At 56.8% G+C, this 27,277-nt stretch overlaps 1 protein-coding gene across 1 annotated transcript in view; it reads left to right on the top strand.

Annotated features, from left to right (window-relative positions):
• SRRM4 (serine/arginine repetitive matrix 4) overlaps positions 1–26,998 on the top strand; it is a 367,949-nt gene extending 340,951 nt beyond the window's left edge. Inside the window, exons 15-20 of the mRNA XM_070400012.1 lie at positions 309–465; positions 11,785–12,089; positions 15,829–16,014; positions 18,053–18,163; positions 19,072–19,212; positions 21,805–26,998. Coding sequence (XP_070256113.1) covers positions 309–465; positions 11,785–12,089; positions 15,829–16,014; positions 18,053–18,163; positions 19,072–19,212; positions 21,805–22,069 — 1,165 coding nt within the window. The 3' untranslated portion in view covers positions 22,070–26,998. The remainder of the gene's footprint in view (positions 1–308; positions 466–11,784; positions 12,090–15,828; positions 16,015–18,052; positions 18,164–19,071; positions 19,213–21,804) is intronic.
• The last annotated feature ends 279 nt before the right edge of the window (positions 26,999–27,277 follow it).

Below are 27,277 nucleotides of genomic sequence, written 5' to 3'. Positions count from 1 at the left end.
ACACAGATACCTCTCAGATGTGCGAAGGACACTAAACTGAATCAGGGTAGGGACCTTTCCTGTCTTCATAGCTGCATCCCGGCCCCTAAAATAGTGCCAGGTGCGTAAATAAACATTTGTTAAATGAACAAGTGAGGCAATGAGAGAATGAATGAATGGGCAGGTGGGTGGGTGGGTGGATGTTTGGATGGATGTGCGTGGAGTTTATACAAACACACACTCTAGTCCTCAGATCCTATGGGACCCTCAGCCTCCTCTCTGCCAAGCTCCCCTTGGACAGACCCTCAGGGCTCTCTCCCTGACCCCAGGCACCGCGGCCGGTCCCCCGAGGAAGGGCGGAAGTCTCGCCACAGGCACTCCCGCTGCTGCTCCAAGACCCTCGGCAAGGCCAGCCCCCAGGCCCGGTCCAGCCACCCGCCTAGCCAGCCCCTCCAGATGCTCAGCCTCCTGTCGGCCAGGGGTGTAGTAAGTATTCTGCACGGCTCCTCAGCCAATCTTGGCCATGACACCTGGGGGCGGGGGCGGGAGGGTGGGGGACAAGTTGAGGGCAGTGTATATCACACGTTAATTCAGTTCGGGCAGCTGTCCCCCTGGTTTCAGACCTCGTTGTAGATCAACCCAATGCTCGTTCGCCAGCCTTTGGCAGCACTCGGCTTGGGGACTGGGGCTGGGCTGGGTGGTTAGACAAATGGAAATCCCAGGGGGTGTTGAAACATACATAGTGACAGTCTCCAGAGTGACATCTCCGGGAATGCAGGTGTGAGGCACTGGGGGAGGAAGGGACAGGGGGTCTTGGAGGGACCGGGCGCACCCCAGCTGATCAATGAAGTCCACGTCTCTGACGCAGCCAGACCCCGGCGTTGACTGCCGCCGGGACGTGGCTTCACTGTGTGAACACAGCCCTGCATGCATGGCCCTGCATCCTCTCGCGGTCTGCAGAGGTCTGGGGTGGGGGGAGGAGGGGGGGGGCGGCCATAGCTGCTCTCCCTAATCCCTTCCACAGTTGGGACCAAAAAAAAAAGGCAAAACAGCTCCAAGGTCTGGGTACAGACCACAGAGCAGAGCAAGTGGTCTCTGGCCACACGCCCTCGTCCGACTGTGACTCCAGGCGGCCGACCCACAAAGCCCCTGGGCAAGGGGGTGGAGATGAGGTGGACACAGGTCCCAGCGTTGCCAATTCCTGGCTGTGCCGCTTTGGAAAGGTCACTTAGCCTCACTGAAACTCAGTTTTCTCATCGGTAAACACGTTTCCAGAGGGGCGGTTGGGGATATACAAAACGTAAAGTATATGACGGCCTGTTGTAGACGCTAAGGACAGACAGACCCCGAGGGAGTCTGCAGGTGCGACTGCCGGTAGGAGGGACCCCTCTGTCTGGCCACGAGCAAACGGGTGATTTCAGGCTGCTGCTCCCTTAGGAAGGATGCGGAGGAAGACAGGGAAAGAGGTGCTTGCCGGGAGGTCAGGGAAGAGAAGGTGATGACAAGCCTCGTTGGGTCTGATTGACACACTGGTTGGCTCCATCGTGCATTCTAGACCCTCCGTTACCAGCCAAGGCGCCCTGAACACCGAGGTTCAACCAGCCCAATTCCCCCCCTTGCTGGAACCGCCATGCCTCCCAGCCTCCCCGAGGCGTGCCTGTGTGCTGGGTGCCGGCACCTGCAGCCTGCCCGCCCCGAGTGCCTCTGAGGCCCCTGTGTACAGAGGTTTGGAGTCCGGTTCCAGGCTTGGCTCGACAATTCCTTTTATCCCTCCCAGCCTCGGCTTCCTCACCTGCAAAATGAGGAGATGGTCTCCCAGGGGAATTGGTGCAAAGGTGGAGATAAGTTTAAAATCCAAGCAGTAAGAGACAGAGAATGCTTCTGAGTCAGTGAAGCCACCCAGTCTCCCCGGCCATGGTATTTGTGGCAACCCATTCGGTGGCCCCCAGGACCCTCATGAAAAAGTGCCCCTGGGAGCAGCTGGCTGTGTGTCGTCACCTGCCTGGGACGGGTTCCTGTCAGCGCAGGTCTGTCAGGAAGTCAGGGGGAAAGTGGTCCCCCCACAGCCGCTGCAGGACAAGATCGCTGTCGGCTCTTGGAGCCGTGATGTCCCCGTGGGCCCAGTCTTCTCAGAAGAGCTGCAAGCTCGTCCGTGGGTAGAAGGCAGGGACTTTGAGAGCTCGCCCGACAACTCCCCAATTCCAGGAAGAGAAAGAGCCGCACAGAAGGCCAGTGACCTCCATGCGCCACGGCAAGTGGGAGCTGTTGGCGCACGCGGTCACGATCGTGTGGTCCAAGGCTGGCTCCACGCTCGGCATCGGTACTGCAGCCTTTGGAGCCACAGTTTCCTCATCTGTTAAAAAATAAAGACAAGGCCCTTCTTCAGAAGCCTCGTTGTTAGGACAAAAGCAAAGCAACGTGGTGAACCTCTGCCCCGGTGCATGGCACAGGGCAGACCCAGCCGTGTTAGCGGGTGTCATGACAACAACATCCTGGTGCCGGCTCCACCCCTCCCACTGGGCTCCTTCAGCAGGTCCCATGAACTCGCTGTGCCTCTGTTTCCTCTAAATCTGCAAAGTCAGATACTAACGTGACCTCCCTCCTCACAGGCCCATGTGAGGGTTCAGTGAGTCCGTGGAAGTAAACATCTTAGGCTGCAGCAGGCAATGCACATGCTGTTCTGGTCGATGCTAATGATGTAGCAGGGGAAGCAGGAGTGGTAGCAGCCATGGTGGTGATAGTGACACAGGGTAGTGTGGTTCTGGCCGACTAGACAGCGGACGAGGGGGACTTAGAGCCAGGCCCTGCTCCCACTGCCTTCAGTTTCCTTCCGTCCTGGAGGGCGGCTGCAGCCCGTATGGCTGGGCCCACCCACTCGTGGTTGCCTGACTTGTGGGCACATTGGATGCCCCCCAGTTCTGGCCCTGAGTGCCCTCCAGGCCAGACCCTCTCTCCTCTTTTCTTCTGCAAAGGCAGAGATGAGACAAGGTGCCAGGTGGGACCAGAGGTTTTCCAAGTCCTGGCCCCACATTTTTCCTGAGCTCCCTGTTAAAGAGAACAGCACGCCACTGTCATTGATCACCCGTTCAGTCATCCATTCCCATCGACCAGTTACCCACTGAGCATCTATGAAGGGTCAGCTCTGACCTTGTCTGGGGATCCAGTGGGTGAGGAGCAGTCTGCGCCTTCATGGACGGCGGCAGACGGGTAGACACTGTGTAGGACAATCCACAGCAGTGAGTGCAGGGATGCTTAGGTGGCTCGAAGGCGAGCGGCTGGCACAGGACTCGGGTTATTTAGGGCAGAGAAGGCTAACTAACTGGGAAGCTAAAGGTGAGCGGGAATGAACTGAAGGAAGCAGGAAGTGAAGGCCGGAGTCGGGGATGGAGACAGAATTCTAGGACAGGAGATGGGGGTCTCCTGTGCCACCGTTCCTGCCCCACTCCATTACAGGCATTTCATATGCACAGCTCTTTGAAAAATCAAGGGTGGTGTATCACATCAAGGGGCATATTTGCATATATGAATATGCAAATCCGGGGTCCTGTCTCATTGCAATCCTACTTGGTGAGCTAAAGATAACCTGAAGCCCTCTTGCTGGGCCTGAGCTCAAATCCAAATGGAGGCTCCCAAGGAAACAATTCAGGGACCCTTCACAGCCTCATTCACGCTCCTGATCTCCACTCGACCATCTCGTCCAGGCCTTAGAGAGACAGAGACATGAATAGAACCCTCCCCTTGAACTCCAGAGCTCACAGGCTAGTAGTCAACAGAATGCTGCAACACAGTGAGATAAGTGTTGCAATTAGGGCGAGACCGAGTCGGTGAGCACCTCCTCGATTGTTAAAATATTCAAATACTTGCACACCGGTTGCTAAATAGACCCTGTCATCACCATCTCCACCCCCCACTGCCACCCGCCCTCTCCACCCCCACTCAACAAAGCCATCTCCTTTCTCCTCTGGTGCTTTCTCGACCCCTTACAGTCCAGCAACAAAGAGTTATACTGGACAGCCCTTCAGTACCCAGGCCAGTGACCTGTGGAAGGAGTATCCACACCCAACCAATTATCGTTGAATATTTTTAACATCACCTCTAAGGGTGATGGAAGCAGATACAATGGGTAGTAGGACCACAGAAGAAGGACCAGACAGTATTGTCTTGGTGTCTGAGAGGGCTTTATAAATAAAGGGACATTTGAGCTGGGCTTTGAAGGATGAGTAGGAGTTCACCAAATTGAGATGGATGATGGCAAAGGGAGGGGGACACTATGTGCCAGGCCCTGTCACATATTTTACACAGTTTTTCCCCACTTGATCCACAGAATAGGTTTTTGAGGTAGATACAATTATTATCACTATTTTTCAGATGGAAAAACTGAGGCTCAGAGAGGTGAAATAACTTGGGCAGGTAGCCCAATTGGGAGGAAGGGGAGCTGGTATGAATCATAGCTTGTGCAGCAGAAGCTTACTCTGAGAGCCAGAGCATGGAATGAATGGCAGGTTGATGGCCCCAAGGTTTGGCGACACCCTGTTTACAAAATAGGAAGCATATCGCCATGTAACTGGGAGGGCGTCAGGACAGGGCTGATCGAGACGGAAGCTGGACCCAGGAGCAGGGCAGGCTCTGTTTCTCCTCCTCCCGAATTTAGCTGGGGCTAACGGTCACCACAAACTCATTGCCAATAAAAATCTGCACAGATGCCCCAACAAAAAACAAGAAGGAAAAAAGCAGAACTTGGGGTCCATAAAAGAGGGTCTCATGACATCTGTCTACAAGAAGAGGCAATGGAGGGCAGTGATGAAGACTTTGAGGCAGATCTGTTTACTCGAAAGGTCTGACCTTGTCTCCCTGTGAGACCCTGGTAACAGCAATAACTAATGCTCCAGGTGCTAGGCTGAATTCTGTGCATGTGTCATCTTATTTCTCTTAGGAGCCCTTCAAGGGCTTCCTCTAATACCCCCTTTTACAACGAGGAAACTATAGCCTAGAAAAACCTAGGAAGAGGCAACTTCTCAATGGAGAAGCTAAGATTCTCACCCAGAACGCCCATCTCAGAGACCGTGTGTGTAGCTGCCCGGCCTCCCTCCTGTAATTTCACTTTGTTGGGCCTCCGTGTCCTCGTCTGTACCTTGGGCTGATTGGGCAGTCATGCAGATGGACTGAGATAGACTCTTCATTCATTTGAAGACATGCACAAAGCACCTACTGTGTGCCAGGCACTGGTGAGCAGGCAAGGCTCCTGCCTCCTGCAGCTGCAGTTCTGTGTGGAAACAGCCCAGTGCTTGGGTGACACCCCCAGTGCAGTGTCGCTCGGGCTATTGTTTGTTGTCAGAGTGGCTTCATTAGACTTACTCCAAATAGACCCAGACGTGATGTTTTGGAGTATCTCTCACTTTGCAAGGTTTAATCACAGCCAAGCTCTCTGGTGACCTGCAGAGCAACGCTCGGAGAAGGGCGGGATGGCATTCTGCTTCCTGTTTCGTAAACAGGGAAACTGAGGCCAAGGGGCAGCACGTGGAGGGCCCTGGCCTTCGGAGCCCTGGCCCAGGCTCCTGCAGATTCTGCAAAAGCCCCCGGGCTCTCCCTGGACAGGAAGGCTCCAGGCCAGCACATTCCCTGCGGTTTAGAGGAGAGAGGGACCAGCATGCAGAAGGGCAGCCTGAGGCTTGAGGGGTTGTGAGACTCGTGGGTTGTGTGTGTTTTTAGTGGAAAGTGGCATCTCCCACCAGAAAAGGTCAGCCGGGCATGGACTCAGGAGAAAGGATGCGCCTTTAAATGAATGCAGCTCCTTCCACTGCGCGGGGTCCTCTCGGTTGTTGGGGCTGGTGAAAACCCATCAACTGGACCCGTGCTGAGAGCGCCGAGAACCGGGGGGCTGGGGCCAACAAGCGGGCCTTCAGCGAAATTAGAAGCTGGAGCCGCCCGTGCTCATCTGGAGGGAAAGACAGGAGGAGGCCAGACCACTCCCTGGGCCCAAGGTCAAATGCGGTGCACAGCCCCACAATGGCTCCAGCCCCCTGGCCTCTGTCACCTCCCCTCAGTCCCCAGCAGGTCTCCCTCTCCTTCTCCAGCCCCTGCTCTCCTTCAGTGAACTCCCAACAGGCCAATGAATCCATTCCTTTCCTGTCTTCCTAATTAGTTTGCAAAGGAAGATGAACAACAGCAAGCAAAATAAACTGAATGTCTGTGCAACAAAAGGATTTTTTAAAAAGAAACAACCAGCCCCTCTAGCTAAAAGCTCTGCCAGCAGCTCTCGGTTCACTTGAGAGTTTCCAGCCCCCGTTTGCAGGGAAGGGAAAGAAATTTATAGCCGTCTCTCTCCACGGGGCCCTTCGGAGCTCAGCAAATGGACTTGTTCAGCTTAATTGGAATTCTCTTCCTGATTGTATTTTTGTAACCTATTAGGCTATGCTGCCTCTTGATCTCAGAATTCAGCTGAAATTAAATTTTAAAGTGTAAGTGAGAGGTTGTCTTTTTCCCCCGTTCTTGATTAAATAATGATTTGAGACAAAAACAATAAATAACAGTGCCGGCTTCCCTGGAGGCTGAGCGAGACTCCCAGTGAAACGCCGCAGCCGGAGTTCGTGGTGAGGGGACTTAATTACTTATTAGAAAAACTCAAGTGTTAACGCCGAGTGTGTTGGGAAAGGAGATGAGGCAGGCTGATGAGCGTCGGGGAGGACAGGAGCTTCAGCCCGAGGAGCTGCAGGAGGAGAGGGGCTGCTTGCTCGCTCCTCATGGCCAGGAGCTTGTCCCTTAAAAATCAAATCTGAGGTCAGCAGTCCTTCCCATCCATAAGGCTTATGCTCTGGTCTCCTAGTTCCTTTCATTGACAAAGGCCAGGAGGGGTGAAAGGTCGAGATGGGGGAGCGGGAGCGATCCACTGTAGCTCTGCAAGGCGAGACGGGCCACACAGCACACAGGTGTCCTTGTTGCTTTAAGAGTGATGGGGTAACAACACTTAGAACAGAGGGGCACAGACTCTGGTGTCTCAGGGGCCTTGTGGGGGGCCTTGTGGGGCTGGGGCCAGCAAGCTCAGGCCCCGACAAGGCCGCCGCTGTGACTCTCACGCCGATACTGCAGGAATGTGCACCCAGCATTGCAAGATCTTATTTCTTCAACACAAACCGGAATGGGGTTGTTAGGTGAAACCACCCCATTCTACAGTGTTGTCAGTCAGTCAGCAGTGGTCGGCAAACTGTGGCTCGTGAGCCACATGCGGCTCTTTGGCCCCTTGAGTGTGGCTCTTCCACGAAATACCACGTGCGGGCGCGCACGTACAGTGCAATTGAAACTTCGTGGCCCATGCGCAGAAGTCGGTATTTTGTGGAAGAGCCACACTCAAGGGGCCAAAGAGCCGCATGTGGCTCGAGAGCCACAGTTTGCCGACCACTGGGTTAGTGCATGTTGGTGGTCGCGCATACGAAGGGACGTATCTAAAACAAAGCATCTCTGTCCCCCCGGGGTTCATGGTCAACTTCCAGCTGTCAGGCGATATCTCTGTCCGTCCAAGGCCGCCTTGCCTGGCCATGAGGCCGTCTGGACAAACTCCAGAAGTGAGAGCTGGGGCGCGGGCTTCAGCCCGAGTGGGAGTGGCGGGATGGGGAGTCAACGTGCAGCCCCGCCCAGGCTGAGCCAGGTCCTGGCATCAGCTCTGCCCCGGCTCCTGTCCTCCAGCGCCCACTGTGGCAGCTGGTTTGATACACCTTCTACTGGGTCCCCCTCTCCCTCATCTCACCCCCTCACGTCCCTACGGCCACACCCTCTGGGACACGCTACCAGCACTGCAATTCCCGGCTCCATTTCCCGGAGAACCCATAGTAAGGCCGGTGCTGTTCACCTGGTGGTTAAGCAGATCTTACCGGGGCTGAAGGTTCAGGTCAAGACCCGAAGGTGGGCCTTTGTGAAGACATGAAAGGAAGGGCAAGGCCGAGGTGGAGGAAGGGGTCAGAGGGGACCAAAGAGGACAGCCCTGGTCTGAGGAGCTCCCGTCTTAAATGGGTCCCTGGCTCCCTGAAGACACTGTTACTGGGCAGCAGGTCTAGGTGGCTCCTAGCAAATATCTTGAGCACCGTTTTGCAGCCAAGCTGGGAAGAAAGGGGCAGGGAGCAGCTGCAGGCCTAGCGGGGAAAGTCCCAATGGATGGAGAAGAGCTCAGAGATGAATTTTTAGAGGCTGTCATGTAAAGGAGGAGACAGGGTGGAGCCGGGCAGCTGCCCTGGTGTCAGGGTGGTACGGGCCTGTTTGCATCTTCCATGCTGGAGTGGGCGCCCGGCTCGGAAGGAGACCCCGAGACGGGAGGGCAGAGGCCAGGGACGGAGTCGAGACTTGGTCTCATGTGCGTCCTCGTAGCTGTCACCCCCCCCCCCCCCCGACACACACACACACACACACATTCCGTCTCTGGCTCCCTTCAGTTGTGTCTCCTCTTTGTGTGGGTGAATGGCAAGCTCTGGAAAAGGTAGAGTCTGAGGCTGCGAGGCCATTAAACTAACCAGACGTCTCTAATGAATTTATTAAAACGTCCTGTCCCCTGGAAATATCGACGAGCCATCAAGACGTGTAAAGACAGAACCAAATAGATTTCAGCGGAAAGAAGCAGGGATGCATGTCCTCCCTCCCCCCACCCACCCCAGGTAAATACTCCAACCCAAGCAGGTAAAATAGAGTGAGGAGGATTGTATGTTCGGAACCTGCCAGGGATGTGACATGACACTGCTGTGCCCTGAGCCGTGGAGTGAAAACCCCTCCCCCCACTGACCAGGCCGGTTGTGAATCCCCACCTGGGACGCCGCAGCCAGAGGGCGGGGCTGTAAAGGACGCAGTCATGTGTGTCACAGAATAAGATTCATCCCAAGCAGCTGGACTTGTAAACAGGCCGAAGGGGTTGGTATTTTTAGGCACCAGGTGGGGGGTCATGTCAGCCCCGTGGGGTCATGTCAGTAGCACCGTTCTCTCTGTTTTCTGGTGACGATGGGAAGCACGATGCCATGTAGAATTCTTGGTTCTAAACTCGCAAGTTTCGTGTGGATATTGGCTGTGGTCAGGTAGAGACGCCCCGAAAGTGTCCCCGTGAGCGCAGGGTGTGGGGTGGAGAAGAAAAGGTCCCCTTCTCCCGCCACCAGCCCTAAGGGGCCTCCCATTCGCCAAATCTTTGCCGGTGGGGACCCACAATGCACCAGGGCCAATCATGTGAAATGAGCAGCCAAGGCGTTGCGCACAGACAAGGGGAGGGTCCAGCTCTGCCAGGTTCTGGGGAGAGAAAGGCCCAGCCTGGCTTCGCCCAGCGAGCAGGCCAGGGATCACAGGAATCGCTGTTCTCACGGCCCCTTAACTGGAGCCTGGTTCCCTCCAAGGAGGGCTTGCCTGGTTCACCGGTGACATCCCGGCCACCAGACATCCACCACCTCTGAGGCCGAGTCTCGGAGCCCATCCCTGGTCCACGCCCCAGCTGAGCGCTCGCCCCCAGCGCTGGGCCCGGGTCCAGCCACCTGGCGTGGCGCTTCCTGACTCCTGACCGGCCGTGGAAACACACATCCCCTTCCCCACTCCCGGAGGCAGGGGAGATGTGACATCCACGTTGCAAAGAGGAAGACAGAACGGAGCTAGAAACTCCGCCTGAGCAACTTATTTTGAGGTCCCTTCTCCAGGGCGCAGCTAGCCGGGACCCAAGCAGGGACAGCAGCCGCCGTGCTGGGTAGAACGTGGCCACGCTGGACCATCCCTTGGCTGTGCCCAAAGCCTCCTGGGAGAATCCACGAGGAAGCCCTGCCCCCCAGGCCCGGAGCTGATATGCTGAGCTGTCAGAGGCACCTCGGCGACTCTCCCAGTTGCGTGTTTCTGTGTCTCACCCTCAGGCCAACTGCTGAGAAGGCAGGAATGTTCCTAAGAAAGCCCGCAATGCGTGAGATAAAGTGGGGGCAGGCAGGCTGTGATGGTGAGGCCCACAGAGTATGTGTGTGGGGTCCGGGCAGCGTCTAAAGGAAGCCCACATGCTATACGTCTGCATGTCTATAAGTCAAGCCAGCGCACTTCAATGAAGTGCGTGCTCCTGCCGTGGCAAGCCTGTCGTCACAAGCATCTCCCACCTAAGTCGGGGATCTCAGGCCCTTCAGGGCGCCGGGCAAGGGCGTGGCAGGGTGGGAAACCTGCCCAGGGCCTGGCCCTCCCTCCTCGTCCGCTGCCTCCACCAGGCGGCACCTGGATGGGCCTCCCACACCTGCACGCTGACACCTCAGCCTGAACCTCCAAGGCCTGTCCAGAGAGCCCCCTGGAGCTGGGAGTGTGCACACCTTCGAGAACAGGTAGATCCAGGGATGAGCCGCAGAGACCCTGGGGGCTCGGGCCATTTAAACAGGATCCTGGGGTCCCAGGCGCCCTCTTGATCCCATGGGGATGGTTATCGTTGGAGGAGGCCCGGGCAGGGGTTCCTCTTGCCACAGCTAAAACGCCTGCACTGTTGGCGGGGACCAGAACCAAACCCGGTGTCATCCCAGGTGAGACACCCAGAACTGAGAGAAAAGCGTCCGCTGCACTTCTAAACACACTGCTGCCTTCCCACAGGCGGCTCTCCATCACCCCTCACTCCTCCGTCTGACTTAGGTGAACCCCTCCTCGTTCCCAGTCACCCCAAAGCCAAACATCCAAGCCCCTCCCCAAGCCCCTTGTTGCAAGCAGACCCTCCCTGTGTGGCCTCATCCTGGCACCCAGACAGGTGCAGCCTCTGGCCCCGCACATGTCAGCGAGCTTTCTCGGTCCAGCTTGGGCACTAAGGGACTGACTCGAGGTAGCGCTGGCAGCTTGAGGTCCCCTACAGAGGAAGCGAACAGCTCTGCCGCCTCCCCTGTCCAGAACACAGAGAAACCAAAACTCGAGTTCAGGGCCAAGTGTGAGGGTGTGCAGAAAGGTGTGTGTGTTTTCTTGTCATTTGCGACTCTAATGATGGACTCACGTTGCCCGCTCTTCCCTTTCTCTTACACCTTACCCACCTACTAAAGGAGGAGCTCTTGCTTGGTAAGTGGATGAAATCCGCAAAGACATGAGAGCATTTATTAGACGCCACTGAGAGCCTTAGCTCCTGCTCCGGGGGAAGGACGCACACAGATGCCGTAGAGCTTTTTGTTTGTTTTTAGTCAGACTATTTGACTTCCTCCCCCCACCCCCTTTCTTTTCCCCTTTAATTGAAAACTACTAAAATGTCATTTTGTGACCTTGACTTTACATATATCTTTTTAAAAGCTCATCTTTATTTCATTTCTTTTCCCCATGTGATATTTGTTTAAGGATCTATTCAGGCAACTTTTTATTTAAAAGAAAAAATAGTCCAAATCATTGAGAATTTGGTTGAAGTTTAAAACTTTGGCTTTATCTTTTTTTATTTTTTTCAGTTCCAAGATAATTTTTTTTTCAGGCCCACAGTCCCATTTCTTTCCCCTCCCCCTTCCTTTATTTTATTATTGTTTTAGATTAAGGGTGTATCTACTCCCCCCTTTCTATTAAGTTGCCTCTTTGGTTTGTGTTAATTCATTAGAAATTAAATTTTGTATAATTTCCGTTTTCTTTTGTTTAATCTGGATCGCATGCTTTTTCTCTGCATGACACCTCAGTCTTCCAGTTATCCTAGCAGGGGGTAAATATCTCCTTTCTGTGGTATTCTCTCAGGAAGTTGTGCTTTTGTTTTTTGGCGTCTCTTCTTTCTTCTCTCCTCTCGTTACAGTGCATCATGACGGTAAACATTTCTAGGTTGTCTAGACGCAGCCGCGGCCGATGCTCAGCGCCTCCAACGGGTGTTTTTGCTTTCAGATCACAGGCTCGGGGTCTGCTGCTGACCTCTTTACCAAAACAGCCAGCCCGCTCGCCACCCCCCGCGGACGCTCCCAGGAGTACGACTCAGGCAATGACACCTCCTCGCCGCCCTCCACGCAGATCAGCTCCAGCAGGTCGCGGGGGCAGGAGAAGGAGAGTCCCGGTGGGGAACGCAGCCAGGGCCGGGACCTCCACAGCGGCAACACCTCTGATTCAGGGAACTCCTTCACCACCTCCTCGCCCCAGAACAAGGGGCCAGCTCCGGACAACCTCTCCCCCACCAGCAGGGGCAGAGAGCCAAGGTCAGTCCCCTGGGCGGGAGGAGGGGGGCGCCTTAGCTCAGCATCGCCGTCTCACACCCTTGCCCTGCACCTCCCACTGGGCTCCCACCCAGGAGTCTTTCATTTGCAAGAGGAAAAAAGTCAACTTGAACTGGCATAGTTTTTAACAAATCCTACTTTTTAAAAATGATTTTTGAAATATTCAGCTTCAGGTACAGCTGGATCCAGGGGCTCAAAAATATATCCTTGGGAATCTGTCTTTCCCATTACATCTCTCAGCTCTGCTTCCCTCTGTTGCTTCATCCTCGAGCAGCCCTCCCAAGGCACTGGCAGATGTCCATCCAGCTAACATTCCATCCGTGTAGCCAGCCACTGGCAGGGAAATGCCTTTCCCCCAAACTTCATCAGAGCACAGGGCAGGTGCTCATCGGCTCTGCTCGGCCAGCTTGGGCCACTTCCTGCCGTGGACCAACCACTCTGGCCCGGGGGAGGCTGAATTCTTGTCTAGAATAAGTCGCTGTCATTCAAAGGTAGACCACAATATTTACCCAAATGCACTGAAAATTTATGTCCACACAAAAACCTGCAATTAATGTTTGTATAACAGCTTTATTCTTAATTGCCAAAACCTGGAAGTAACAAGATGTCCTTTAGTAGATGAATGGAGAAATAATCTGTGGCCTATCCAGACAATGGAATATTATTCAGACCCAAAAAGAAATGAGCTTTTAAGTCATGAAACGACATGGAGGAACCTTAAAATCCATACTACTGAGTGGAAGAAGCCAATCTGAAAAGGCTTCATACTGTATGATTCCAATGATATCACATTCTGGAAAAGGCAAAACTGGAGACAGTAAAAGGACCAGTGGTCGCCGGGGGCTGTGCTGGGAGCGGGGGATGAGTAGGCCGAGGACTGAGGATTCTTAGGGCAGGGAAACGATGGTGTACGAGACTATAACAGTGGATACGTGTCATTATACACTTGTCAAAGCCCATAGAATGGGCACCACCAAGAGTGGACCCTCCTGTGACCTGGGCTTGGGTCAGGTTTGTTATTTATAACAAATGTACCATCCCGTGGGGAATGTTGACCGTGGGGTAGGCTGCATTTGTGGAAAGTTATAGATATAAACCTTCACATGGCTCTTGCCCATTTCACACAACTGCTGGATGCAGTTTTCTGTGGAAAACACTTGCGTGCAGCCACGTAGGAGACAGTTGTAATGCTGTTTCATCACCGAGGAGAGCACCATGGTAGCAGCTGCCGCAGTTTGCTGCCCACTCACTCCACACCCTCCTGCAGGGTCTCATCCCTCAGCTCCAGGCACCTCCCACAGGCCGGACGCCCGGTTGGTGCCGGAGATTCAAAGCGGGGGCCCTTCCCCCTGGGAGTGAGTGTTAATGGGGGAGATGCAGAGGTGCCGGAGGTGGGAAGGACTGGCTTGCACTCCACCGTACAACAGCGGGGTCTTCCTTCTGGGGCTGGGGCTGCTCTGGTTCACAGTGGCCGGGTTTCAGAAGACGGCCAAGCCCAGCGCGCCTGTCGTCCCAGTACTCGGGAGGCTGAGGCTGGGGGCCCGTGGGGGCCCAGGAGCTCTGGGCTGTAATGCGCTAGGCTGATCGATAGGGTGTCAGCATCAATATGGGGACCTCCTGCAAGTATGGTGACCTCCCCGGAGCGGGGCCCACCAGAATGCCTACGGAGGGGTAACCGGCCCAGGTCGGAAAGACGGCAGAGCCGTCTGCAAGGACAGAGCACCCTGTGTGCCCAGCACACGGTCACTTCAGTCCTGGACATACCACTTGGCATCCACACAGAGACCTGGCCTCTGGTTTGCCGCCTCAGGACATCCCTGACCCCAGATCACACCCAAGCTTGGCTGGGAGCCAGGGCTGGGCCAGAGCAAATGTCAGTGTCTCCAGAACAGGCAGTGACATTCCCAGATGAGCGAGGACACGTGTCTACTGACACAGGAACACTGAGAGTAGCGATAAAAACACCAGCAATCATACTAGTGGCAGCTAGTACTTATGGAGCCCTAACTATATGCTCGGTCCTATGCCAAGTGCTTTCCACGAATCATCTCCCTTCACTCAGGGATGGGTCCCAGTATAACCCCTTTTTAGCGGTTGGGGAAACTGAGGCTCGGAGTCATTCGGAAACTCAGTTAATGAGGGTCAACACCGGCTCCAAACACAGGTCTGTCCCCAGAACTGGAGCAACACTTAGAAGTGTCCAGCATACCTGCTTAATTTGCTCTATGTGGGCAGTCACACTAAATCATTCAGCCCCAGCCTTTCACTTTGAAATGTGAATGATCTTTAAATCCACGACTCTTTGTGTCACGTCAGCTCTGAGCAGATGGCTGAGTGCAAGAGGCATCAGCTCTAAGTCCGGGGAACCCTGGTCCGTGAAGCTGGGGGGCTGGTGAGGTGCAGGGGCGTGGGCTCGGAGCTGGACAGATGGGGTTTGGGCGTTGGGGAGGCCTGGAGTCCTCTGTGTACAGTGGTGCCTGCTTCACGAGGCTGTTGGTCAGACTGAGATGATGCCTGTGAAGGGCCAGAAGCACTGAGCGTCTCAAGGTGCTTGTTCTGCAGCTGTGTTGACGGCCTGGGGCCCAGGCATCAGGCTCTGGCCCAGGGGCTGGGACAGTGTCCAGAGAGACATGAGCCCCGTCCCCAAGGTGCTCAGTGTCTGCAGGAGGAAGAAACAACCATGAGACCAAGAGGTCTTGTTGGCAGAGGGAGGCATGAGGGCTGGGGGGACACACTGGAGGGCACCCAACCAGATGCAGGGGGTGTCAAGGAAGGCTTCCCTGAAAAGGTGAGGTCAGCCTAAAGCCTGAGCCCTGAGGAGGAGTTTTCCGGTGAAGAGGGGAGAGAGGGGGTGCCAGGCGGTGGGAATGCTCCAAGGCCGGACACAAGGGAGGGGACAGGGACATTCCAGGAGGAACACACAGTCCCCTAGGCCCAGAGTCCAGAGAGGAGAGCTGAGCCTGAAGGCTGAACCCCGAAACCTACTGCTGTTGTTGGAACTTGACCCTTGGTCCAAGCCGAGCGAGCAGGTCCTGACTGAGCCCAGCGTGGCCCTAGGCAGTGAGAACAGAGCAGTCGCTGTCCTCGGTGGCTCTGAACAAGCTTCTACCCTTTGGGTCTCAGTTCTCCCACGTGCAGACGGCTACACTATGGTTTCCAAAACTTAATCCAGCTTCTTGATTTTTACCCTCCCTCTGTACTACTCCCACTTCAGTAAACTCACGCTTCATGTGAGGACACTTATGGTACCACCTTAAAGAGAACATCATATCACTTGTCCTAAATAGAAGGCACCCATAAAAGCACATGGTGACATGGTGTGTTTATTTCTAGTTGGTCACAGTGGCCTGCTCCTCTCTGGGAGCCTGCAGCCTGGAGAGGTGGTGAAACCCAGCAGCACCCACACACCTTCCCACTAATGGAATCAGAGGGCCGGGCAAGACTGGGCAGGGAGTAGATCTCCCAGCACGTGATGTGATGTTATTGACCACCGTGCCCCCTGCCCAGTGGCCCAAAATACTGTGAAGTGTCCCCTCGGGATGTGTCCCACTCTGCCTCTACTCCAACCTCGGTGGCCTGGGGTCACTTCCCGGAGGCAGGATGGGAAGAGGAGGGAGGGGGTGCCGGGAGCACCACAGCTGAGGCAGAGGCAGGAGGCGAGTACCAGCTCGGGCCCACAGGCCAGAGGCAGGCCGTACTGACAATGCTCTCCCTCCCACAGGGGACTGCAGTCGCCAGTGAAGAAGTCCAGTGCAGTCCCGCCCACGGCCCAGAGCTCCCCCAGGAGACGGTGCTCCCGCAGCTCCTCCCATGCCAGCACCCGGTCCTCCAGCCACTCCTCCCGGTCCCCCAGCCCCAGGGCCTCCCCCAGGTACACCCGGAGCCGGTCTGCCTCCTCTGGGAAAAGGTGAGTGCGCCTGACCTGGCTCTGCAGCATTTCCCCTGAGGGAGCTGATGAGGTACCAGGGATAGAGCCGTGAGTTGAATGCCATTATCCAGTACTAGCTGCTGGCCTTGGGCCTCCGTTCAGCTCTCTGGGCCTCAGTTTCCTCATGTGCAAAATGAAAATAATAACAATACTTACCCTGAAGGATTGTTCCAGAACTACTTAGAGCAAAACTTGGAACATTATAAATATTAGTTATTATTGTTACTATTGGCATGATGAGGAGCTGATGTGTGTCAATTAGCTTCTGCAAAAAAATAAAATAAAATACCCCCCCTCCTCCCCCACTGGCTGTCATGGCTCAGTGGTTGAGTGTTGACCTATGAACCAGGAGGTCATAGTTTGATTTCCAGTTAGGGCACATGCCCGGGTTGTGGGCTTAATCCCCAGTGGGGGACATGGAGAAGGCAGTCAATGAATGATTCTCTCTCTCTCTCCTTCTCCCTTCCTCTCTGAAATCAATAAAAAAATATATTTTTAAAAATTAAAAAAAATTACCCCCAAACTTAGCATCCTTAAACAAGTATTCACTTTCTGATTCTGTGGATCAGCGATCTGGGCTGGGCTCAGCTGAGTGGTTCTTCTAATCTCTCTTGGGCTCATGTATGTGTCTTCTGTGAGCTGGGGCTGGCTGCTTTGCTCCGGGTGGTCTCTCACCTTCCAGCTCACTTGTCTGGGCTTCTCCACGCTGTGATGGCCAGGTTCAGAGAGAGAGAGCGCGGAAGTGTGCGAGGCCTCTGAGGTCCTGGCTTGGGATGGACGTGATATCCCTTCTGCCATTCTGTTAGCCACAGAAGTCACAACGACCAATCGGACGCAAGGGGTGCTCCTCTGACTGGGAGGAGCTGCAAAGGCACATTTCAAGGGTTGTGGCTACAGGAAGATGAGGGAGTGTCCATTGTTTCCATTCTACCACTGAGTTACAATAGCGATTAGTAATTGTTTCTTTTTCTCATGTCGAATAAGGATGCAGCAGAATGCACAGACACGAACCCTCAGGGCTGGAAGTCCACCTGATCATCCTGGGCTTCACACAGTCCAGCTCCCCTCTTCAAACAGGAATTCCCAACAGATGTCCTTGAGCAAATTACATCCCCTCCCTGTGCCTCTGTTTCCTCATACACAACAGGACTGGTCCCAGGACCCAACCCTGGGATGTGCTGAGGATTAAATGAGATAATGCACCCAAAGCCAATATTAGTTCAATGTCTAGCACAGTAAAATGCATAATATGATAATACTGGAGGCCTGGTGCACGAAATGCGTGCACTTGTGTGTGTGTGGGGGGCGGTCCTTCAGCCCGGCCTGTGCCCTCTCACAGTCTGGGAGCCCTCAGGAGATGTCCGACTGACGGTTTAGGCCCGCTCCCTGAGGAGCGGGCCTAAACCATCAGTCAGACATCCTTAGCACTGCTGCGGAGGCAGGAGAAGCTCCCGCCACTGCCACTGAGCTCACCAGCCATGAGCCCAGCTCAGGGCTTCTGGCTGAGCAGCACTCCCCCTGTGGGAGCACACTGACCACCAGGGGCAGCTCCTGCATTGTGTGTCTGCCCCCTGGTGGTCAATGCGTGTCATAGCGACTGGTCATTCCACCGTTCGGTCGATTTGCATATTAGCCTTTTATTATATAGAATAGACACATCATGGCTAATATTTCCCACTGCTGGCTCTGTGTTAGTATGCTAAGTGATTTACCCTAATTTACTCATTTAATTTACAGTTCTATGGGGTAAGTACTGTTATTACCCCATTTTAGAGATGAGAAAACAGAGACACAGAGGCATCACCTACCTAAGGCCACGTGGCTAATAAGTGGCCAGGATAGGAAGAGCTTGGTAAGAGGAAGATGCTCATATTAGCCACGTGACAGGGAGGGCACTTAGCCAGGGAGGGCCTGCTGCCTCGGCCTGGCCTCCAGAAACAGAAGGCCTGCGCCCAGCTGGCCATCCAGCAGCCCTGGTGGCCGGCAGAATTCTCAGGCACGGCCTCCTCTCCTCCAGGTCCTACTCGCGCTCTCCCAGCTATTCCTCCAAGTCTGGCCCAAGGAGCCCGCCCAGCAGAAGCTCTGGATCCCGCCGCAGCCCCAGCTATTCCCGCTACAGCCCCAGCAGGTACCTACCCCACCCCGTTGCACTGGTCCCGCCCCCATGACTAGGCCCCGCCTCCCAGGCTCACGCCAGAATGTCCCCAAGCCCCGCCCCTACTCCCCTTAGGTCAAACTAGCCAGACTAGGAATAGGATGATGATTAAACGGTAGTTCCCTTTGTCAGCCCAAGTGGCAGTGAGACCCCAAATATATCCTTGTGCCCTAATGTACCCCACCCGAAAAGCTCCCACGGCGACACCCCAGAATTCACACCTCCACCGTTCACACCCCCCATACAACCCCTCATCCCTATATTGAGCCCCCAATTCTTACTCATCAGGACCTGAGTAACCTTCACATCCTCACCCCTGCAGCATCTGCACCCCTGTAATGCCCACCCTCAGAGGCTGACACCTTGCCTGCAGTGCTCACCCTGCCCACCGTGCTCACCCTGCCCGCCGTGCTCACTCTGCCCACGGTGCTCACCCTGCCCACCGTGCTCACCCTGCCCGCCGTGCTCACCCTGCCCGCGGTGCTCACCCTGCCCGCGGTGCTCACCCTGCCCGCGGTGCTCACCCTGCCCACGGTGCTCACCCTGCCCGCCGTGCTCACCCTTCCCGCGGTGCTCACCCTGCCCGCGGTGCTCACCCTGCCCGCGGTGCTCACCCTGCCCGCCGTGCTCACCCTTCCCGCGGTGCTCACCCTGCACACGGTGCTCACCCTGCCCACAGTGCTCACCCTGCCCACCGTGCTCACCCTGCCCGCGGTGCTCACCCTGCCCGCAGACTCCACAGCCCAGCCATCTTCCCTCCCGCCCTCTGGGGCCTGAGCAGACCCCACCCCAGTGGGAGGGCATGTGCACAGGAAGTGAGTGCCCCTCACCCAGTAAGCCAGGCAGCCCCAGCTCCCAGTAATCCCCTTGCACCCCTTCAGGGAACGGGACCCCAAGTACAATGAGAAGAACTCGCAGCAGCGGGAGCGGGAGCGAGCGCGCAGGAGACGGAGGTCCTACTCGCCCATGCGGAAGCGCCGGAGAGACTCCCCGAGCCACCTGGAGGCACGAAGGATCACCAGGTGAGAGGGGAGGATCACCAGGTGAGAGGGGAGATCACCAGGTGAGAGGGGAGGGTCACCAGGTGAGAGGGGAGGATCACCAGGTGAGAGGGGAGGGTCACCAGGTGAGAGGGGAGGATCACCAGGTGAGAGGAGGGGATCACCAGGTGAGAGGGGAGGATCACCAGGTGAGAGGGGAGGATCACCAGGTGAGAGGGGAGAGTCACCAGGTGAGAGGGGAGAGTCACCAGGTGAGAGGGGAGGATCACCAGGTGAGAGGGGAGGATCACCAGGTGAGAGGGGAGGGTCACCAGGTGAGAGGGGAGATCACCAGGTGAGAGGGGAGGGTCACCAGGTGAGAGGGGAGGATCACCAGGTGAGAGGGGAGAGTCACCAGGTGAGAAGGGAGGGTCACCAGGTGAGAGGGGAGGGTCACCAGGTGAGAGGGGAGGGTCACCAGGTGAGAGGGGAGAGTCACCAGGTGAGAGGGGAGGATCACCAGGTGAGAGGGGAGGATCACCAGGTGAGAGGGGAGAGTCACCAGGTGAGAGGGGAGAGTCACCAGGTGAGAGGGGAGGGTCACCAGGTGAGAGGGATGGGTCACCAGGTGAGAGGGGAGGATCACCAGGTGAGAGGGGAGAGTCACCAGGTGAGAGGGGAGGATCACCAGGTGAGAGGGGAGGGGCACCAGGTGTGAGGGGAGGGTCGCCAGGTGAGAGGGGAGGGTCGCCAGGTGAGAGGGGAGGGTCGCCAGGTGTGAGGGGAGGGTCGCCAGGTGAGAGGGGAGAGTCGCCAGGTGAGAGGGGAGGGTCGCCAGGTGAGAGGAGGGGATCACCGGATGAGAGGGGAGGGTCACCGGATGAGAGGGGAGGGTCACCGGGTGAGAGGGGAGGGTCACCAGGTGAGAGGGGAGGGTCATCGGATGAGAGGGGAGGGTCACCAGGTGAGAGGGGAGGGTCACCAGGTGAGAGGCTGGAGGCCGGGGCAACCTTCACCCTCACTCCCACTCCCTCACCACCAGCTCCAGCCTCAGGCTCTCTCCAGGCCTTTCTGGGGTCGGATTACAGAATTGTGGGCGCTCTGGGACCATCCCGCCCCCAAACTCCCAACCACTGAAACTGTTTGCTTTCAGAACCTCAGGGCCAAGTCAGCACCCCGGCAGGCCCTACTGGCTGGGAGGGCTGGGGCCAGCATGAGGATTGGGTGTGGCCTAGGTAGTGGCCAGAGTTGGGACCAGGAGGCGGGGCTGGGGAAGAGAGTGAGGTCAGGCCAAAGCCATGGGCCTGGGCCTTTGCCTGGGGATGACCCACAGGCTCAGAGTCCAGCTGAGATAGGCCCGTCCGTATCTACAACCTAACCAAGTAGCAGAGGGCAGATGTGGTTGAGTTTAAAGGTGTTTGCAGGGAGGTGAGGAGGAGAGTCCTGGATCTGGAGTGGAATCCTGGCCATGCCACTTCCCAGGGGGACGGGGAAGTTCTCACCCAGGAAATCTGGGAGGAAATCGGTCCCGGGAGTATCATGAGCTGGAGTGAAAGGAGACAAAGATGTGGACGTGCCTTGTGAATGTACATGCAGAGCACTAGGCCCCGCTGCGCCTCCTTACGGACTGGCTGGTCTGGTGCAGAGTGTTCTGTGACAGGTACGGTCTTCGAGGAGAGAAGCCCGAGGTCTGAGTGACGCACTTTCTCAGGCCTTGAAAGCTGGGCGAATGCCTGAGTGCTGCCCTCAGACTGGCTTCAGGGCTTTTCCTACTGACCCTGCAAGGATCAGTCCAGAGACCACAGGGCAGGGGTGCCCCCTCATGGCCTGGAAAAGGAAAAAGAACTTGTGCCAAAGGAGGGAACTCCTGCACCCACTGCCATGTCTGTGGGTCGGCTTAGAGCAGTGGTTCTCAACCTTCCTAATGTCGCGACCCTTTAATACAGTTCATGTTGTGGTGACCCCCAACCATAAAATTATTTTCGTTGCTACTTAATAACTATAATTTCTCTACTGTTATGAATCATAATGTAAATATCTGATCTGAAGGATGTATTTTCAGGGGTCGCGACCAACAGGTTGAGAACCGCTGGAGAGGAAGGCTGACGCCATGAGAGTGGCATTTCCGAAGGCTCGGGTTTCCTTGGTCAACCCCAAATAGTCCATCCGATGAACTCATCAGTTTCCCAAACCAGTCACCCCCCACCTCTGCCTTGTCTGCTAAGTGTCCGAGTGTTCACTTAATTTTCTCTAAATAGACTTGCCCTTTCTTCAGAGGGCCATACATTCCTTTAAAAAGGAAACTGAGACACTACAGTAAATGGGAAATTGTCCTTCCCTGCCATAAATAGAAGGTTCTAGTCAAAGTACAAATAACCAAACTAGGATTCAAGTTCAATGTAGACCCCGTGGCCAGCTGGAGGCTCTGAGCCCGGGCCTGGTTTGTTAAAAAGTGAAATTACCACTTTTTAGGACTTGTCAGCACAAGGTCTGTCTCCCTGGCGCTCAGAACTGCCAGGGAAGAATCGGTCAGGAGGGGCTGGGGACGAAGGGCCAGCTCTCTCCCAGGGGACAGGCTCGGGCTGGGGCGGAGGCAGGAGTCTGGCCCTCAGGCTCTCCCTCTGGTCTCCGCAGCGCCAGGAAACGCCCCATCCCCTACTACCGGCCCAGCCCCTCCTCGTCCAGTGGCCTCAGCAGCACCTCCTCCTGGTACAGCGGCAGCAGCAGCCGCTCCGCCAGCCGCAGCTACTCCCGCAGCCGCAGCCGCAGCCGGACCCGCACGAGCAGCAGCTCCAGTTCCCGCAGCCCCAGCCTGGGCTCCCGCAGCCGCACCAGCCGGAGCCGCAGCCGGAGCCGCAGCTCCAGCTCAGCAGACAGCGACTCCAGCACGAGGCGCTAAGCGAGGCGCTCTGGGAGCCAGCTGCCTGCGGGCGGGCCCTTGCCTCGGCCAGCCCCCCTCCCTGCCCACCCTGCCGTCTTGGTGACAGACATTGAGGGCTCCTGGACCCTGTCCTTCCTGAGCTCCTGGGAGGAGGAAAAGAGGGGTCGGCCTCTATGTCCAGCTGCTAGGAGCCTCCACCAGCGCCACCCCGGGTTCAACTCAAGCCTGGACCTATGGAGAGACCACCCTGTTGGCACACACCCCTCAAGGCTTTGCAGGCAGCAGCGGGGCCATGACTCCAGCATTTGGGCCTGGCCAGGGGAGTGCAGAGATGGCTCCACTGACACCTGCTCCCAGGATGCAGGGCGACATCACCCTGCCCTCAAGCCGGCTCCTGGCTCAGGGTTACGGATCCCTCGGGGTGGGCGTGGGGTGGGGGGCAAGAGAAGAGACCAAGGGCACTTCAGCTCCAGGAGAGGGTCAGGCCTTTCACCCCCAAACTGGCCAGAGCAAAGCCTAGAGGCTGTTGAGTCCTAGAAGAAGGGCTGTGTGTGAGCAGGGACACGGGCGTTCAGTTGGGAGGAGGGTCCTCTGCCCAGGGATGCAGACACAGAGGAAGGGCCTGCGGCTCCAGTGCCCCCGCAGGTCAGGAGAAGGGGCCCGGCAGGTTCTAGCACGAGAGGCCACCCTGGCTCACCCACAATGCCTCTGGGCTGTTCGCAGGGACCGGCAACCTCCTGGGAAAGGACACAACAGATAGGCAGGAAGCAGGGCCACAGCCCCACCAGCTGGCACCAGCTTAATTCCACGGGACCATCTGCCGAACATTCCCCAGTGCCATGGTCAGCTCCCATCCCCCAGCGCCAGCCCGTTGGGCCTTGCCCTCTGGTTGGCGCCTGCCTGCCCCCTCCCCTCTCCCAGACGGCCTCACCCTGGATCCTTCCCAGTGCAGCTGAGTACCCACCTCGGCCTACGCCTCCCCCTTTGCCTCTCAGGAATTTTGCTAGGATGGGGCATAGCAGCTCAAGTATGGGGGAAAGACCCAAATCCAGAGAGCCTGGGGGTCTGGGGTGCTTGTGCCCAAGGCTGCCCGTGGCTTCTGAAGTTCCTTGTCAGTGGAGGAAGCCCCACCCCACTCTGCCCTCCGCCCCTGTCCCCTGCCCAGGGCTGGGCAGTGGGTAAGCTGATCTCTAACACACAAACACCAGCAGCTGCTTCGTGCACAGAAGGCAGCGGACGGGGTGAGAGAGGATCCTGAAATAAACTCCGGGCAGCCCCTCGCCAGCCGACCGGCTCTCCGGAGCCTGGTGGGCGGGTTCCCGTGTGTGGTGGCCACAGCAGCGGGACAGGACACGGGGAGAGCGAGGAACCGCTCTCAGCTGTGGGGAAGCAGGGACCAGCATCCTTTACTCCTCACACCACAGGGAAAACATTTGGAAGAAAAACGTGTTTTTTCTGAAGCAACAACCCTCCCTCCCCAGTCTTCCCCGTCACCTCAGCCTGAGGGGCCAAAGCTGCCCTGCGACCCCCCAAGCCCTGCACCCTGCGGGCAGCGCAAGGACCTGGCCTCCCAGGACGCCTCTGGCCCAGGCCCGGCCCCGCCCGCCAAGACCTACGGATGCCAATGCTGTCACCACAGAGGCCGGATGGCAGGTGCTGGGAGGGCATGTACAGCAACTGTAAATAACCCTCTTCCCCACCCGGAGCCCCGCTGGACGCCACCCCCCTTCACGGAGACTGAGGCTCCCGGAGCCACGGCGCCTCCTTAGGAAGAAGCGAGAGGCCCAGGGGACCGCCTGGCCTGGCCGCCAGCAGCCTTTTATTTATTTTACGTATTTATGTTTATTTATTTATTTATGTGATGCGATCTCGCTGCGCCACCATCGGCAGTATTCCCTATTTATTTATTTATATGGAGAGGCTGTGTGTGTATGTGTGGGGGGAGGAAGGGTTTTCTAAAGTATTTCTGTGCATCTCACTCCTTTCCCCTAGTGTCTCTCTGGATGGGATTTGAGAGGCGGAGGGGGGTGGGGATGTTGGCTTCCGCCCTGAAAGTGAGACCCCTGAGCTCCGAGCCCCAAGGTTCATTCCTCAGCCCCCACCCCTGCCCACCAAGTCAGTGGCTAAGAAGCTTCTGAGCTGAGGCGCTGGCTTGACAGTGAGTCACAGCTCATGTGGGGGCTGGAGTCTGACGTTGGCTGGAAGGGAACGCCACGGTCGGAGTCGGGGCCCCTGAAAGTCCTTCAGGCACTGATGGAGGGGCGGGTGGTGCCAGGCGTGGTGGCCGCCCAGCCCCCCGTTGTGCAGACTCTGTGTTTGGGAGGCCCTGGAGGTTGGACACCCCGGGGTTCACTAGGAATGGTAGCTGGGGTGGCCCTTGGAGCTGACAAGGCGCTCAGATCCTGGAAGAGGCCGGGAACGTGCACACCTCGCCTCACCCTGCCCCGGGGCACCTGCTGGTGGCAGGATCACTGGGCGTCCCCGCAGCACCCGGCTGGCTTCCTGTGAGTGACCCCACTTCCGACAGGCGTGGCTTACTCCTCCGTCCTGAGACCGCTCTGTCCTTTCTGCGGAGGTGCCAGTCATCCCGGCAGACACCCCCCGCCCCAAGCGAAGGCCTCCTCCTGTGACCTCTTGCTCTCTGTCAGGAGAGCGAACAAAGCTGTTTCTGAAACTGGGGAGGGAATAAAATGAGCAGCTAGGGGTCCCCCCAAGGTCACCTCAGAACCCATCCTGGGGCCTGGGACCCAGAGGCCCTGCCAGCCTCCTCGGCCCAGCCAGCGGGGGTCTGTGGCTGGAGACGGCTCCCCTCCCACAGTCACCGTGCCGGCCCGGGACGGTCGCTGGCCTGGCTCAGCGCTGGTTTGGTGAGATTTTGCCACAGCCCTGGCGTTTCCCTGGCAATGTGACTCACCTGCCTTCGCCCAGGCATCCCGAGCGAGGGGGCCCCGGCCTGGGAACGCGGCAGGAGGCTGCGCAGTGCCCCTGGGGCTCCTCTCACTGGGTGTGCTGCTCCTGTCCTCACACTCCCCGGCGTCCTGCTGCTCTGCCGCTTCCAGGGAATGAGGCAGATGCTGGAACCTCACAGGCAGAGCAGAAAGGGGAGGGAGACGAGGCTTGAGGCCCAACACCTGAAGCCCTGGCCCCCTGCCGCGGGGTTCACTGGGCGCCTGCGCCCTTTCCGGGGCCAGTTCCCACGTGGAGAAGTGGGGGAGAGTCTGCGAGTCCATCTCCATGTTCACCGAGGCCTGGGCAGTTCTCAAAGGCAAAGCGAGTTCCCGAGACACAGAGAAAAAAGGGACACAGCCTGGGACACGGGGAGGAGGTTCTTCGTCCGAGCGGAGCCTGAGGCAGCCAGCGTGTGGGTGCCCTGGGCTGAGAGGGAAAAGCCCCTGGTCAGAGCCGCCCAGGCTCGGGGTCCACCTGGGCGACTGCATCCTGTGCTGCTCCCCTGTCTCTGAAGGAAAGTTGGTCTTTCAGAAGCAACAGGAAATCAAGATGTTTGAACGACACCGGGCCGGAGCCCCATCCCTCATTCACTCGGACCCGTCTCTCCCAGGGGCTTGAAGAGGCCAGAATTCAGGGTGCGGCCAAGGGTTCGAACGCATTTTCTCCTCAAGGGCCACGTCTGTAGCTGCTTCTGCCACATTCTCCCCCCGGATATCCAAAGTTGTCTCCTGGCACGTATCTTGTGTTTCTCTTCAGCTGAATATAAAATTTTGTCTCATAAAATTTTTTTTTTAAAAACCTACAGGTTTCCTTCACCCTCGTCCCTCCTACATTGGCCACCTGAGTCCCCTGGGGGGTGGGAGGATGCTAAGTGTGTCAAGCAAAGCTTCCTGAACCTCCCCCTCCCTCTGCACCAGGGGGCCCAGGCGGCTGCCTGTCTGCTCCCCTGTCTGTGGCTGTTGTCTTTTGTTTGCTTGTTTGTTTTTCTTTTTTGAGGGTTTTTTTGTTTTTTTCAGTGGTGATTGTTTTTCATTCTAAATACCACGATGGGATCCCTTATCAGAACTTGGCTTATTTAATAATTTATTTCCTATTTATCGAGTGGTGTTGGGAGGGGAGAGGAAAGGAGAGGAGAGGAGGAGGACTACCCCCGCCCCAGGATGGCTCTATGAAATCGGCCCACCTCCCAGCTCCGGGCGCGGCCGCCTGCGTGGGAGCGTGATCACCCAGGTAATGAGAGCGAGAATCGCCGAGCAAATTGGAATTGGCAGCAACGCAGGCTGCAGTCATACAAATCAAGCTCCAATGGAACTGAAACACTGGTTAACTCCGGGAAAACCTCATTTAGATGGAAATTAATTGAGGAATAAAATGCCTGCACACGAACCAACTTCTATTAAAAAGTCACAACTCCTTGGGAGAAAAAGTGAGAGAAAGAAGATTGTAATCCCTCTTCTCTGGCCAAGATGAGCTGTGCCTCATCTTTTAACGAGATGAGCCTGTGTGTGTGTCTGGATTGAGCGGAGTGGGTCTCGGGTCTCAGTCCTACTGTCTGTAGAATGGGGTGTGGCCTGCGTGTTCTTGGGAGCATGGAGGGAGGGGTTCAGAGCTGTCTGAACCCACGCCCCGCAATCTCCCAGGAGTGCTTTCTGGCCCGGACTGTGCCTGAGGACTTCCGTGCTGTATTGTTTCTCTCCCTATTCTCAGCTGTTTCCTCCAGCAGTCATGAGCCGAGGACCTAACAGAATCTACCCAGCGGGCTCCGAGAACCCCAAGGCCAGGGACCCACCACCAGCCCAGCTCAGTCTGAGCAGCCAGCCTCTGCCCGGGACACCCAGGTCGGAGGGGAGCAGCTCTGACGTCCTCCCGCATCCTGGGACCCGGCACCCAGTACCCAGAGGCCGCACCTGCTAGCTTCCTGGCTCACAGCTAAGCAGAGCCATCCCGGGGCCTGATTTCCAGCCTGAACGACACACGGGTCTGTCCTAATAAAGGTCCCGGGGCACGGCGTTCGCACCCACAGCCGGCGTCCTCTGTGCGTACTGGGGGGAGGTGGAGGGAGGGAGGAGGGAGGGGCAGGGGACCACACTGTCACCTTGCTCACTTCTCTAGGCTGCAGAACAAGCCTCGTTTCACATGCACTCGGTGCACGTCGTGCCTCAGGGGGCCTTGTCCGGGCCTCTGCAAGCCTTGGGTCCATCCTCCCCCACGACCCCAGGAGAGGGTGTGAGGTCCTCTCTCCGACAAAGAGGGAACCAGGGTCCCAGAAACACTTCC

This window comes from Myotis yumanensis, unplaced genomic scaffold (assembly GCF_028538775.1).
Source record: "Myotis yumanensis isolate MYYU_CA2020_CCGP unplaced genomic scaffold, mMyoYum1.0.hap1 SCAF_19, whole genome shotgun sequence".
Classification (NCBI taxonomy): Eukaryota; Metazoa; Chordata; class Mammalia; order Chiroptera; family Vespertilionidae; genus Myotis; species Myotis yumanensis.
Note: the sequence above shows the minus strand (reverse complement) of the source record. Positions and strands in the feature narration are given on the sequence as shown.